At 36.7% G+C, this 15847-nt stretch overlaps 1 protein-coding gene across 3 annotated transcripts in view; it reads left to right on the top strand.

Annotated features, from left to right (window-relative positions):
* MLLT10 (MLLT10 histone lysine methyltransferase DOT1L cofactor) overlaps positions 1-15847 on the top strand; it is a 123493-nt gene that overhangs the window by 96456 nt on the left and 11190 nt on the right. For all 3 annotated transcript variants that reach the window (XM_063150129.1, XM_063150140.1, XM_063150148.1), the window contains 3 exons: positions 8158-8275; positions 9605-9677; positions 14175-14329. In XM_063150129.1, the coding sequence (XP_063006199.1) occupies positions 8158-8275; positions 9605-9677; positions 14175-14329 (346 nt within the window). The remainder of the gene's footprint in view (positions 1-8157; positions 8276-9604; positions 9678-14174; positions 14330-15847) is intronic.

Raw genomic sequence — 15847 nt, 5'->3', positions numbered from 1 at the left:
GGTAAAATGTCAACACGGATCACAGGCTCTTTGGATTCTGAAATTATTTGGTTTTCCTTATAACTTACCCAAAAGGTACAAGAGGAAGTCTCAGCACATCCAGAACAGAAAGGAATAATTTTTAACAGAGTATGTTGCTTGTCTTTGGGACTCATTGCCACAGGAAATCGCTAGTGCTTCTAGATTTGGAAAGTGTGCTAAGTGCATCCTTCACTATGTTGTACACTGAGGGGTTTGATATTGTGGTGTAGGATGTCAGTGCAAAACAGAGGCTTTCCTTCCAAACCTACTCAATCATATTTCTGTCACAGCCACTTAAATTTCAGTCTTGCAAAATGAAAATGGGGAAGAACTGCACTAGTAAAAGTTTTTCCATCAAAATTGTCTTGTTTCTCTCTTAAAAGCTGTTTTAATTTTTATCTACTTTCTTAATGGGTAAAAAGCTAATTTTCTTTTCATGCAGTCTGAGGATTTTTGGGGTGGGGGAGGAGGAGAGTAGCAAGGAGGAAGAATTTACAGCCAGAGGGAAAATTCCTTCTCACATGTGACTCAACTAGAAGAACAAAGGCATCATAGTTGCAAGTAATCTAGTATTTAGCCCAATGAAAATCTTGTTTTCCTCTTGCTTCAGAAAGCTTGTCTTCATGTGGGCTTGTGCAGTGTGGAGGTACTCTGAAAGGCGGTGCAGGGTTTTGCACAATGCCGCATGCTGAGACAACTGCATCAATGTTTCGCCCTAGCAATAAATGTTTTCTGCCTTCAAGCTGAAGCTTATTTAGCTTGGCTTATCTGGTGCTGCTGTAGCAACCATCAGTCTCCAGGCAACTGAGGCACATTGACCTCTTCGTTGAACTGAGTGTAGCACAACTTCAATTTGGCTGCCTGAGACAATAATAATGGTGGTGAATGTAAAAAGTGTGAAATTTTCTAGTTTGCATGCAGTGGAAATAATAAAACTATTTAGATGAAACAGTGTTTAGGTCTTACTTGAGAAAGATTTTAATTATGCATGGTGTGTGTTTGTTGCAAGCTGCAGAATTGGTTGATGAGGCGGTGGCATATAGGCCTTGTGTAAATGTTGAGAATCTTGCAAGCATTTTTGCACAGCAGCAATTCTACTACTGAAGGTGTTTATTTCATCACCTAAATAGCAAAGACTGTTGATATTTATATAGTTAAAATGTCCATGCTTGTGAATAAGTAACTGATTCTTTATTATTGCTCTTCTTGAAATTACAGATTATCTTGAAAGTAGTTACTTTTCTCTCAGATCTCAGAATTATTTGCCTATTGCAAGTGTCTTGCTTTCTTTGGAATACTGATATGAAGAAAATAGATTCCTCCATGGATATACTGGGATTGTTTCTTAAGAAGGTAGTTTCAATTGGAGTGAAGTTGAAATTCCTCATACATAGATTAAAGTTCTTAAGTAAAAGAGATTCTTGGGCAAGATACTACTGCCATGTCCATGTAGAGCACATACAGTTTAAGTGCTGTGAAGACAGAGGGAGATGGAAACGATAGAGCAACCAGCTTAAGGTGAAAGGGCTTTGTGTTGAAATGATGACTCTGTTTTTAGTTAGGCTTGTGGAGGAATCCCAGGGTCTTATCTCTACAAAGCCTCCTTTAAAAAACAAACTAAAACCTGAAACCAAACAAAAAAAACCTAACAAAACAAAAAGACCTCTTAATGAGGTAGCATTCTAGTAAGTTTTTGTAAGTCTCTTTTATGTCTGGTGTATAAATAAATAGATATTAATTGCTTAAAAAATTATCTGATATCTGGGTAGTCAACATGAAAGAGAGGAGCAAAGTAGTAGTTGAGGTTATAGTGTTTTCACATTACTGGAAGATAGGCCTTCTATCCATGTGGTTTTTAATGACTTTATGTGCCCTTGTTGTACACTGGGCAGAGGTATAAATTAGTTTCTGTAGGTGTGCCATTAATTTTTCATTTTGCCTTTCAAATCCCACTGCATTTCCCAGTTGTATTCATTCATGCCTTTCTTGGAAAATACTTGACTGCTGGTGTTTGAAGGTTAGATGGTTTCATTTAATTGAAGGATTTATTTGTATGTTTAATCAAAACAATTGATTCTCAAAGACAGTGTTTGATTATTAGCTTGTTCATAAGCTAGAGTCTTCATTACCGCTAGAAGTTCAAAGGATTTATTTTTGCTGCAGACAGAAAAACTACTAGTAATGTGAATATTGTATGCACAGAATGATGTCACAAATACCGTTTTCCTGACAAATTTAAATTTTGACAATCTGTACACTTGTAATTAATGTTCTTTTTGAATGAAAAGTTGATCTTTTCTTCTAAGATATCATAAACCCTTTTCCTGATTTTATTTTAACATTTCCCACCTCCTAATTATACCCTCCAGTTAATTCTTTTATTTCAGCCAGGTGGCGAAAACATTTTTTGTGCAATTGGACCTTGGTTATCTGTTTTTAAAAATCCCCAAACTTTAAGGGCTTCAGAGTGCTTGGATTGTAATGGTGGCAGTATGTGAGGGCTATCTTTTCAATCTCAGTGTTGCTGAGAATGAATGTGTAAAAAACTACAGTGAATGTTTGGGTTTGATTTGCATTGGTGATTGTGAAAGCAGGTGAGGTGAGCTTTGCTGTAAAAATTCACTCTGATTACAGTCATCAGTAGTGCTGTAAGTTGTTTTAATCAAAGTAGTCAGTATTGTTTATTTTAAATTTAGTTATGTTCAACTTAAGACAGCCAAAACATGTATTAAAAATATGTAAATCAAAGTATTGGTTTAACTAAAATATATGAATAGTAACTATCATACTACAGATTAATATTGTTTTGTGTTGTGCTATTTGTTTCAAAAAGTCAGATGATAATTTTCAGAAGAAATGTGGGAACTGTATTTTATTAAGGATTTTCTGTGTTGTCTTCCATCTGTGTTTCTTGGCATATAGGAGAATAAACAGGAATTTAGATTTTTGATTTTCCATTAGAAACAAGGTGATGATAGGCATTCTAAGATTTCTAAGCAAATTCTGTATTTGTGGTGAAAATCTTCAAGGGTTGTGTTGCAGGAAGGGTAGCATGAGAAAGTGTGCACATGGCAGGACCCCTCTGTGCTGCTGTGCTGTGACCACCCTTCAGTGGGGGTGCTTTGCCCTCCCAAGGGGCAGCTGGCAGTTCACAGGAGGGAGTGATGAGGGGCGTTGTGGGTGCCTCACCTCTCCTAAATGCAGTTAGAGGTTGTACCACAAGTTCTGAAAGAACAAAAGGAATCAATAGCATGTTCTTCCCATTGCCTTCAACACCCAAGCAAAAGCCTTAAAAAATCTAGGGATAAAAATAGTATTTCTTCACTTGCCCAGGTTAAGGTAGGAAACACAAGGCAAGGTTGCTTCTGCTGCTGTCACTTGATGGGCGGCTCTTTTCACCTCTCAATAAAATAATTTTTATATATGCACATTATAAATGTTTTATTATAATTATGTATCTAGAATTAGTATATGTTCATATTTAAACTCATTTAATTTCAATGCAGGTTTTAAGTAATTAATTGTTCAGATAAATGTTGCTTGCCATAGACCAAAATGCATCAGTTTAAGATGTCTTCTAGATGAAGTAAACTGATGCTAGCACTTGGTCCTGTGCTTGAATTTCCTTCCATACTTCATGAAGCTAGACATGCATGGAAAGTGCTTGCAACATCTCAGAAGGGTAGCAGAGCAGCTTGCAGAAAATTTAACTTTAAATTTCATTTGCATAGAAATTTTTTATATGATTTCAGTAGCAATTGGCCATAAGTAGGTAATGGTATCTAATGCTTTTTATTTCTTGACTCTGTATTACTAGGAGCAAGGGGTAGTTCTTCACTTCATATCACAGCATCATGCTGTGATGAATAACCTGGTATGATTGGTAAATGGTGTGACCCCAACCACAGGAACAATGATATGTTTTTATGTTAAACAAGAAGTAAAATTAACCTTCAAAATGATTTTTGACAAAATACTGGTGGAAATAGGTAATTAGGTAATGTGTCACTAATTGTAAAGCATTATATGATATAACACAAAGCTACAATATGGCAATGACAGTTTTTAAAGCAGAGGGGAAAAGGACTGTTGATTGGATACAAACTGATTAAGAAGCTGTCTTGGAATTGGTTGTTCTGGCCATCCTTGTTGCCCTATCACCACGAAAGGAAGAGAGTTCAGTAATGGTTTAACTACAATTAAATCCCTCCCCTTTCTTTGTGGAAACTCAACTGTAGGCATTTCAGCATTAGCCTAAACAATGGTTTTGAATATGTTAAGCCTCTAACAATTAGGGAGCAGTTTGGGGCATTGAATAATGTGGAATGATGCAATTGAACCTGACAGCTTCAACAGTCAGCCTACTCATGGGACCCAAAAGTTGTTCACACTTGGTTTCATCTCTCATCACACGCTGAGTATTAAAACCTTACTGGTGTGGAGCTGAGACAGAAATGAGGCCTGTTATCAGAAAATATTTCATAGCATAAAACTTGAAAGGAGTGGGGGAAAAGGCATGTTCAAAGAGTCTCAAAGTTTTGAGACTCAATCTGATTGTATACAGTTAAGTATTGTCTCATTTTTCTACCCTTTATTTTTTTCTGCTGAAAGAACATGTAACTTTTGATTGAAGGGACTGTTTTCCCTGGAAATTTCAGATAGGAGTGCATGTTCAGATATGAATCCTCTGGAAACTTTATAGTCACGCTGTTAAATACTGTCCTGGAGTCTTGCAAACAAATATAAAACTATTACAAATATTTTGGAGGACATTTATATATATGAGTTAAATCTTATTAACGTGCAAATCTTGTTTTTTAATTAGAAGAATATGCTTGTACTTTCTCTCTTGCTGTAGAGGAAGTGTTTTTAAACATCAGTCAAATACCAATCATTTCTTACTGCAAGAGGCATTCTCTGAATTACTATGCATTGTCCTTCTGTGCTGCTCTGCTGCGTATGACTTTACTGATTTATTGAACATACCATAAAGGAAAGCAGTGTGTTGTATATCCATAGATGGGCTTATATCCATAGATGGGCTTAAATCTTTCTGCTAAAATATTTTCAGGAAAATTTGCTACCTTTTCAAAATAAATACTTAGTAGTCTTGGGTTTTTATTAGCTCATACACTTTGATCATATATTGTGTTGAGTGTTTAAATAGAAACAGTTGAAATAAAGAATAATACACCCTTAAAAGTTCTGCATTTTAGAACATGTGTCAGTCCTGTGACCTTAATATGTATTGACAGGATGATTGCGCATTTTTAATAAATGCTTGCTACAGCTTGTTTGACTGTGAGTGAAACATGAAGCTCCTGTTTCACCTTTAAATAATGTAGCACTCCTCCACCTTCTCTACTTCCTTGTCAGATGAAGTCATCACATATATAAGAAAGCTTCACAAATCATTATTCTTGTCATTTCACATTGCTGTTCTAAAAAAGTAGTTTCAAAGTTTTTTATGTACCTTCAACTTACTTGAAAAATTTTATTGTGTCTTTTTGCTTTAAGAGTTGCATATGCCGGATGGCATTGGAAATTTTGTAGTTCCAGCTTGTAAGACTTTAAAATGCAAACAGGGGTAATGTTTAGGGTGAAACTACTACTTGTGAGAAAACTAAAGTTCTTAGATATTGTTTAAATCCTGCTAAGTCTTTTGATCTGTTATATCAACCCACTTAGCAAACGTTTAATTCCTTTGATGTCTTCTGTTTTGTGGTGTGATAGTTAACTCAACAAACTTTAGCAACTCCCTTCAAGATACTTAGGTACTTTCAGAAAATTCTTAAAGCTATTTGTGCAAGTTTCAGTCAAATAGAAGTGTATTCCCCTTGCTTATTACAGCTACCATGCCATCATAAATCAATATATAGCTGCCATTGCACAGTTTTAAGCAGCCTTGCAGTGAATTACATGGACTGAGAGCTAAGTATAGAAGCTTCTGTGTAAAAATGTGAGCAGTACATAAACTTACTGGAATAAAACAACATATTTTAAGGAAAAATGCTAAAACGAAACAGAACTAAAACCTGGTGTTTGGAATTTAAAACCTACCCCTATCCAACCCTCGAAACCATGAGTAGACCTCATACCATCATATAAACTTCTGTTTTCCTAGTCTGATCTTTTAGATATGGTTGAATGATAATACTGGTTGAATCTCTTAATAGTCCATTCTGCAGGGTTTTATCAGTGAAAGGATTTGACTGAAGTTTGTTTGGTTTTGAGGGAAAAACAGCTGAAGGTTGCTAGGAACAGCAATAGTTAAGTTGAAACTGCCCTATGGGCATTTTTTTAGAGAAAAATAGCAGGAGCTGTGCAGTGTAGGTGCCTTCGTCAGTGTCACAGTACTAATTTCTATTGTATTTTGGAAGCTGTTGTACCTGGGTAGGTGGAAATGCCTGCATTATTTTTAAGACTTGGAAATAATTGAGATTAATTCTACTAGAGATATGCAATTCTTAAAAAAAACCCCAACAAGCAACCAGAAGAAGTAACAGCCAGATTTGAAGTGACACTGTGGTTCCATGTCTAGCAATCTTGCATGTACCTATAAACTGAAAAGTGAATGAACCCCTGATCATTGTAAGCAATTACTTGTGGCTTTTTCTAACTTTGTGACAGTAGAAGAATGTAAATATCAGGCACAATTTCTCACCAGTATATAGTAAATAAAGCATCATTGAAAACAGTTGTGTGAATTCATAAAAGTCCATTCATCAAGTTTAATATGTTGGCAGAAAGCCCAAAGTTAATGGTAGTGTGTGATTCTTTCCAGAGACATAGTTTATACTCTGTAATATTTTGCTGTAATAACCAGTATGTTTCCCCTGTCTCTTGTGTGCAGTTATGCATGTCAAAGTGTCCCACAAATTGAGTTCCTTACTGTTCACCTTCCTTTTTTGTTTTTCAAAAAAAGTTTCATTTGTAAAGGTTGTTTACATTTTCTTAGAAGATTAATTTTAAAATCAGTGATCACACAGGTTTATATATCTTTGATTCTACCCTCTGCTCCCCCCCGCTCCAGTCTTTTCTTTGTTCTCAAATAATTTTTATCAGGTAGGAAAATGCTTTCAAAATAAGCAGCCGTGCTTTTATTTCTTTGATTGCTCGTCTCTGCAACTTAGCATTTGACACAAATATTTTTTTCTTCGAAAGGGAAAAAGCATAAGCAGCCAAGGAAGAAGGTATTTTTATTGCATTGGATTATGCAAGATTTTGGCCAGCCTCCTTAGCTTCATCTGTTTAAGGGTTCATTTTCGCTTGTTTGGCACAAGTCCCAGCAGAGACCTTCAGAATTGTGGTTAGCAACATGAATGAACACAAACTTTGGGAGCTCTTCAATAAGTAGAGCTGGCCAGCTGCCAAAAATACAGTTCCTTATATGGGGTCAGGGCAAAGCTGTGGTTCCCGGAGCCCCCTATTGTATAGAAAACATACTTGTAATGGCTGTTTGCGTTCTTTAAAATAAAAACAAAACAAAACAAAAAAACACCAGGCTTCCAAGTCTATCAAAATAGGAAGTAACAAAATACTGTGCACGTTTTACTAATGACGGAGTCGAGCAAAGGAAATATGGCTCTGTGTAGTTAAACTATAGAGCTGAAAGTTGGACCTTTTGACCTCCACAGCCGGCTTGTGATGTAAGGAACCCAAGCATTTGTGAGACATCTGTTGTCTACCTGCCCTTATTTTGTAAATGGTTTAATAAGATTAAATAATTAGTAGGATAACCACATGGTCGCCATGCTACTAAGTCCTAGCATTGAGCACATACTTCAGGATCGCAGGGAAGTCTGCCCATCCTGCAAACTGCGGTTGTTTTAAAATGCATTTTAGGTATTTTTAATATTTGGTACAGTACTTTTTTATTAGAAGGGTTTTCTTTAATTAGAAGACCTTACCAGCCACAAATACAACACACTTTAAAACCTGATCTGTTCTCTTAAGTACTGCAATTCTGTTTCTATACTCACAAATGGAAAACATTTTTTTCTTTGAAATACATTGTTTTAAAAAGCATTCAACGTGCAAAAATAATTAAAGTGCATTAAGAAGGCTTCTTTAAAATACATTTAGCATTTCTCCCCGTTATAAAAAACAATTCAAGTTTTATTTGGTTTCTTGCAGGCAAACACCCTACCTGGATCTTCTCTCAGTCTGCCTCCATCCCACATGTACAGCAATAGGCTGAATCCAAATTCAGCCATGGCAGCACTTATAGCTCAGTCTGAAAACAGCCAAGCAGGTAAGCTTCCTCTGCCGGTGCAAATGTGCAGCTTCACAGAACTCCTTGTTTTTAAAAACGTTGTTAAATTGTGTTTTTGATTTCTGCTCAACTTTTGGTTATTAAATGTCTGTACAAAGTTGTTCTGTGTTGGAAGTAAATTCTCAGTTCAGTGGAACAGCGTGGGTTTTCTTCCCCCCTTTTTTCCCTCGGTGTGTGAAATGTAAATGTTTAAGCAGAGCCATCAGCAGGCAGGAATGCACCAGTGTCTCTTGTGACTCCCGTGATTGATGCGCTCAGTTCCCAGCTCTTTGCAGCCGGAGTGACACAGCTCTGGGTTTTGTCGTGAATAGTTGAAACCTTTATTTGCATAATTCATGAAATTGCATTACATACAAGTTCGTGTGAAAGAGATCCCGTTAGAGAACTTGTGCAGCATTTAATAATCTTGTGAATATTTACCGATTGGCATTTGGTACCGCGGGCTCTCCGCTGCGGTTTTAATGAGCCGCTGGCTTTGCTTTGTTTCATTCCCTCCGTAAGGATTTGTTGACATGTCGTAGTAGTCATGCCTGTTTGGGGGAAGGGAATGAGTTTAGCAGTTTACCAAGAATGGATCAGTCATGTCTTTGCCCTCCAAGGGGTCGGAGGTCGCTTGACTCAGAATAGGGGGAGGGCAACCTTGAAGGGGGCAGATAGGGTTATTTTATTGAGAGGCCATAGGGAAAATAACCCTTTTGAGTCCTTCCAAGCAAAACGTTTTCGTATATTTAATGAGGCCTTTTTTGTTTGTTTTACTACCTTTTTAGCAAGGGGCTTTCCTATGCTTTGCTTATAAATAGGAATTAGTGAATTATACGCTTTCATAAAGTTTTCAGTAAATTTGCAGAATAATGCGTGCTTGTTAGATGGCGGCAGTAAGTTTAATACGTTACATATTTTATGAGTTGTTTTGGGATGCAAAGTGTTAAAAAAATACAGAGCATCAGGATTTGCTGTGATAAGCATACAGATTAGCTGTCCACAGCTGTGATTCATTACTTTCACCGTACAAATTAAAAGTGGCTGAGGGGAGGGTACTGCAAATGCAAACCACGCTTCTGTGCTGTAAAACTGAAAGGAATGAAAGAAGTGAACATAATCCATGGCCTGGTACAGCCTCAGAAATGTGTAAGGACAACACCTTACATGCTACAGTTCAGCAATCTTAAACTAGTTACTTATTCACTCTTCAGCAGTAACTACAGATAGAAGTTGAGATTGAAGGTATTTTAAAAATATCTACATCAGATATTAAAACTCTTATCTAAGAAAAGGTGATTTATCAGCTGTGAAATATTTACACTGCAGATCAAGATCTCGCAGATAACAGCCGAAGCCTTGTTGGCAGAGGAGGATCACCCAGAGGAAGTCTCTCACCACGGTAAGTGTTATTTACATTGGAGAGTGCAGGCAGAGGAAATGTTTTAAAATTTGCAAACTTCACTGTCTTTTTACCAGCAATACCAGAGTGTTTTAAAAGCCCATATATATAAAAATATAAACACACGTGTATAAATGCATGTATTTTTGTATCTGTATATCCTTCTAAAAATTCCCTAATACATCCAGAGAGCTAAAATTGTGGTGAAGTTTACTTTTCTATCAACTGAAATTAGGTTTACAAATTAAGGTTTGTAGGTAAGTTAGTTTACTCCCTTACTTAAGAAATGGAGTCTTGCTTTAGAGGCATTTATTTATAATTTAATCCATATGTACTGCTTGTCTCCTCAGATTTGTCACCACAATCCTAGTTTAGTAATTGCAAAAATTCCAGAATCCCATATACTTAACAATGATCACAAGAATAAGAACCATTAAATATCAGTAAAAATTCCAAGCAAGTATTTCCTTCCTTTTCCCTCATAACTTCAAAATTTTTAGCAATTCCCTGTAGAAAAAAGTATTTTTTGTTCTGCTGCAATTCACATTTGCTAGAAAACTTTGAGATAAGAGTTCTGCTGAAACGGTATCATGTTATTTATTTTGTTTTAAAATATTTGTTGTAAAAATTTTAATATTGCATTTTAAATATTTCAGTAATATTTTCTGTGTATTTTAAGCAAATCCTTGTTTAGAGAGCTTTATTTTCCTAACTGGATACAGCATGAGGTACATTTTATGGTGTTATTACTGTGTTTTTTACTTAGGGACTAACCATGAGAAAGATGTATCTGAAAAAAAGATTTATCATGAAAAAAATTTTATGATAGCTAAAAAATGCTAGTTACACAGAAATAGCATTATAATAATTAATTTTATTGCTATAGCATATGTTTATTATGGTAATTTATAACAAATATCTCCAAATTGGGTAATTTAATGTACATGCCTGGTGTTGTTGATCTTGTATTATATTCCTTAATTAATCAAAAGACATCTTGCTGGATGGGATGAGATTATCCATTATAATACTTAGGTATTATTACCTAGTCATGAACTTGTTTTTAAGTTTTCCAGTATGTGTTGCTTCTAAAATAATAAATAGAGAATTTACAAATTAGATTATATTATTAGTATAAATATGTATACTTACATTAGCATATAAATTGATCTATACAGACAAGGAATTTCAGAGAATTTTGCAAAGGGAAATGCTCAACAATTAGGAAATTACAGAACTTTTGATTTTATATTAAGTAGTCCTCTGATGCATACATGTTGTGGTAATTACAAGTTTTAATGCCTCCTTAGTTAATATGCAGAGATCTGATCTGTGCACTCTTTGCATTGGTCATAGCTGTGTTCAGTTTGTCTTCTGATCAAATACTTGGGAAGGTAAACTTCTTAAATGTGATGCTTCTACAGAGTGTGTATGTTCAGGGTATATACAGTATATACAGGGTATATTCAGTCCTTGCAGCATGGTGAAACACCAACTGGTTTTGGTGGGGATGCTGAAGGAGAGCTGGGTGATACAAAGGCCACCTCCGTGCACAGCTGAAAAGGTCCCTGCAGTGTACGGGAGCTGCAGCCCTTTGCAAAGGGGACAGAGATTCTGCCTGGCAGGGGTGTTCAAAAACGAGCCAGAAAGGGGGGTGGGGCTGGGGTGAGAGAAAGCAAGGGGGAGAAATCGGTGCTGTAGTAACAGAATTGAAAGGTGGAAAATTTTAGTTTGAAATACCTAGCATGGAAAAAATGTGGAAAACGTGCTCATTCATTTAAGTTCAGTAGTCAGCGAATTTCACCTCTGGTTTGCACAACAAAAAAGATTACACATATGTCAAGGATTCTGAAATGTGTAGGTACCTCCCCACTTTCCCCACTTCAGTAAATAAGTAACTCTGGTTACTTAAAATATGGTTTATAGTGAATAAAAAGCTAACTTTAAAAAATCTGCTATCTGGAAACTTTGCAACTCCAAATGTTACCTGCTTTATCTATTAAAATTATTTAGCTGCAAGTTCTGACTCTGTTCCCTTTGAAGCTTATGAGATACATAAATAACAGTTCTCCGAAAGAACCATGTGATTTTCAGCGAGTTGCTTAAAATAAAAACACTTGGAGAACATTTGTTTGCTGTTGATGACGCAGCTGATTGCAGCTCTTGGGGAAGACATATGTGACTCATGAGATTGTTATGGTCATTTCCAATTCATATTGTTATATCTTTGTACCCCAATATAACCACAGTGTTTGATGTTTAAGCTGTCGTATTTTAACTTTTAATACATATATGAGAAATATAAATATACCTGGGATATGTGAGCTGTTTCCATTTTGCAAAGGAATTGCTGCTTTTCCCAAGGTAGCACTTAAACTTTTTTTACCCCATACCTAACCTTAGATTTAAAAATGTGTTATGTAATACCTGCAGTGAAATCTGTGTGTATGCTTATATCTAAATGCATTATTCCTTCTAATTAATGCTCTATAGTATAGGTAACTGTACCAAACTTAATCAAAAAACAGCTGTGGAAGCAGGCAAGCTGTGAAACAGGGTTCTCATCTCCATGGCAGGATTGGACCAGTCCACACAGCACTTTTATAATCCTTGGAAACTCTGATCAAATACTATTTGGAATATGGATTCAGCCCTAGCATGCAGGAACCATATCCTGTCTAAAGGATGAACAGTTGGAAGAGGAGAGATTGAGTAATGTTGCAATACACAGAAATCTAGATTTTTTTTTTTTTTTAATCCTTCTCTTGTATGGGCTTCCATAGGATTGCAGAGGTTATAGCATCATGCACTGCTTTGTTTCTGCCTTTTCAAAATTGATAGGAAGCAGTCCAAAGCCCAAAAAGAATTTTGTTGGTGATTTATAATTCAAAAGGCACAATCTGTTAGGGCAGCATTATGTGCTGCTCAGGAACATGCAGAAAGAGAGAGAAGTTTCTGGGGCAGTTGTTCAGTGGTTTTATGTATTTGTTTTCTGGGGTTTTTTTGTTTTGTTTTGTTTTTTTTAAAGTGGGTTGTTTGTGTGAAGTGTAAGTGTAATACCTCTGTGTAGAATGTTTCTGCATAAACTTTCCTTCTTGCTGCTTCAGCACATCGTGTAAACAGTGTGTTTTGAAACTGCTTTTGCTGTCTCTGTCTGAACTGTTACATGCTGTTGATTTGTCATGTCTTGTCAAAAAACACTACCTTGGTTACCCATTCATCAGGGCTTTTAGTTTTAACAAGTGCTTTCCTTTCTTCCTGTATGCAAAAGAAGAACTATTTATAAATACTTAACAGAGCTCTTAAGTCACCTACTTAAAACCTTTTCTCGTAAAAATCGCTTTGCTCTGGTGCCTACAAAATGCTCGACAGTCATTAGGTAGCTAATGTGCTGTGACCTCTGCTTATTACGGTAATGATAATTAACACACTGATTTCCTGAGCTCTCTGTGCTGTCCTGTACTGGGACTGTGGTGGTCTTGTTGGTAGGTTTGTACCAGGGGTGGAACAGTACAGCTGTGATCCCATGATGGCACCAATTGCCTGCAGTAATAACTGCTACCTGAGAATCTGAGCTCCTGGAATTGAATAAAACCACCCCTCTCCTTTCCCCCTCACAACCAACAACTACACCAAGAACCAGCTTTTAGTGGCTTTGGTGTTGGTCCTGTAGGAGGAATGGGACCTTGCATACACGAGAGCAGAAACCTGAGTCAGAAATACACCAAACATCTGGCTTTGCTCACAAGTTACCTTGTGCCCCATCCAGTGCAAAAGAAGCCTTCTCCTAGGGCCTGAGAGAGGTGGCCAGCTTTCTTTGTGCTGAATATTTCATTTTCTCCTGAATGAGAAAAGACGTGTGGCAAGGGGATTATTCTTGGAACTGTGTGTGATCATGAGTAAAAAAGGAGGTATATTAAGTGTTCACAGTACAGGCAGAGGATAACTTCTAATCCTTGTGAAATAATACTTTCATGTAGTCCTTCAAAAATCCAGATTTACATGACTGTTTCTAGAACAGGTTAGTCAGTGGAATTATATATGGCCTTTCTATGTGATAATTTTAACAAATTGGTTTTATTTTTCCCCGTTTTCTCAGGGAAAGGTTTGAAGTTTGGTGTGGGTTGTTTTTTTTGCCCCTGAAGTTGGTGGCCTGTTGTATCCATATTATCATGGTTTCCTGCTGTAGGAGTGTGTGTTGTGTAATTTAATTCAGTGCTGTTTGTCATTTGCTGTCTTGTTAGTCTGTATGCAAGAAGAGGTTATGTGCTTTTTCAGTATAAATTCTTACACTGTTATAATATGTCTTTCTTTTATTAAAGCCCTGGCAGTGAGAACCAGGAGTTCTTAGTGATTTTGATGAATTAACTTAGTCTTGGAAGCATAAGATATGTAGGTGCTAAGAGCTGATATAAGATAAGAAATTTCAACAGCCTTTTTCTAATACATTTCCTTTCATCCTTTTCTTTAAACAATAAATTGCAATATTTTCAACAGATCCCCTGTGAGCAGCTTGCAGATTCGCTATGATCAATCAGGGAATGGTTGTGGGGAGAATTTGCCCCCAGTAGCAGCCAGCATAGAACAGCTTCTGGAGAGGCAGTGGAGTGAAGGACAACAGTTTTTATTAGAGCAAGGCACTCCCAGTGACAGTAAGTACTCACAATCTGTCTGTTATGACTTTTGCCAACTGTTACTCAGAACTGCTATTCTGTGCTTGTCCAAGAATTTTAATAAAATTTATTTTCTGTTGTGAATTGAAATATCACTGTGGTGTACAGTTCTAGCATAGTTCTTAGTGCATGGCATCGGTAGATTACAAAAGACTTCTCTATAATTATCTGTCTTTTTATAGATGGGGAAGTTGTGTCATGCAAGAGGAAGTAACTTGCAGGTCCAGTTGCAGAGTTTGGAAAAGAATTCTGAACTCTTAGATCCACTGCTGTAAATATTGTAGTACAGTTCCCCATTTTTCTTTATACTGTGTGATATAAATTGGCATAATAATTTTTTATTGTTAAATCTGACTTTTCTACTTCTGTTGCCATTTGAAAAGAAAATATTTACAAATGTTAGGCAGGTGTCCTACTGGGTTTTCATGTCTTTATTATGTTCTGCCTTTCTTTTGAGTTCCTAAAGCAAGCAAATTATTATTTTCTCAAGTTATGTTTAATAGAGTGGAATAGTCCAAGAATGAATATGTTAAATGCATAAGTGATCAGTAGATCAGATGGATCTCCATATTCAGTGATGTATCAGTATCAAAGACAATCACTGAATATGTTAAAAATTTTATTTTATTCCAGGTTATGGTTTGTGTTCTATTTTATTGAAGGCAGTATTCTTCTCATTGGTAGTGTAAAGAGGTATCTAGTTAGTATTTTTATGAATGGTATCCTGACAAAAATGCTAATTGTGAGGAAATTCATGCAGGGATAATCCTTTAAACATGATAGCTGGAGGACAGGTTTAGCTAAGTCTTATTGCATCTCATTTGAGCTCACTGAGGGTTCCTTTGTATGTTCTTGAAGAGGAGGGATAAAAGCTAAATCCTTGGGAAATGACCAGATGTGCCTATACCAGTAGACTTATGTCTGTAGTAGCTCCAGAGGTCATGTTAAACAAATACAATTTAGAATTTTAAAAAAGGCAAAAAAAAAAAAAAAAAAAAAGAAAGAAAGAAAAAAAAAGGAGGCTATCCCTGTGGCTCTACAGTCACACTGCAGTACTGTTGGGAACTCCAAGTTCCGAAGGCAAGTGGGAGTTTGAGGAGGCTGCGGTCGGTGGGGAAGGCGCTGCCCGGAGCGGGGGCGCGGTGAGCGCGGTGCTCGCAGAGTGCTCCCTGCTGGGGGATGCCGACATCGCTGCCGCCTCCCGGCACCGCCTCGCTGCTCCCAGCGCTGCTGCCTCGTTCGGGGCTCCCGTGCACTCGTGATTCACTGCACGAGTCAGGAAACCAGAACAACTCCCTTCTCATAAACTTGATTGTTTTATATAACCCTTGTTGGTTTGCTGTGCTTTTAGTTGAATATGAGCATATTCTTGTCAAACTTCTCTGTTTTATAAGGTTTGCAATTCCTAATACTGCAGCTGAACTGGATTTATCCCAACTATGCAGTTAACCTGTGCTAATAAAATACTACTATTTTCATATTCTGATTTGGGGCTAA

Source organism: Melospiza melodia, chromosome 1 (assembly GCF_035770615.1).
Source record: "Melospiza melodia melodia isolate bMelMel2 chromosome 1, bMelMel2.pri, whole genome shotgun sequence".
NCBI lineage: Eukaryota > Metazoa > Chordata > Aves > Passeriformes > Passerellidae > Melospiza > Melospiza melodia.
The sequence above is the reverse complement of the archived record's forward strand: the minus strand, read 5'-3'. Positions and strand labels throughout refer to the sequence as shown.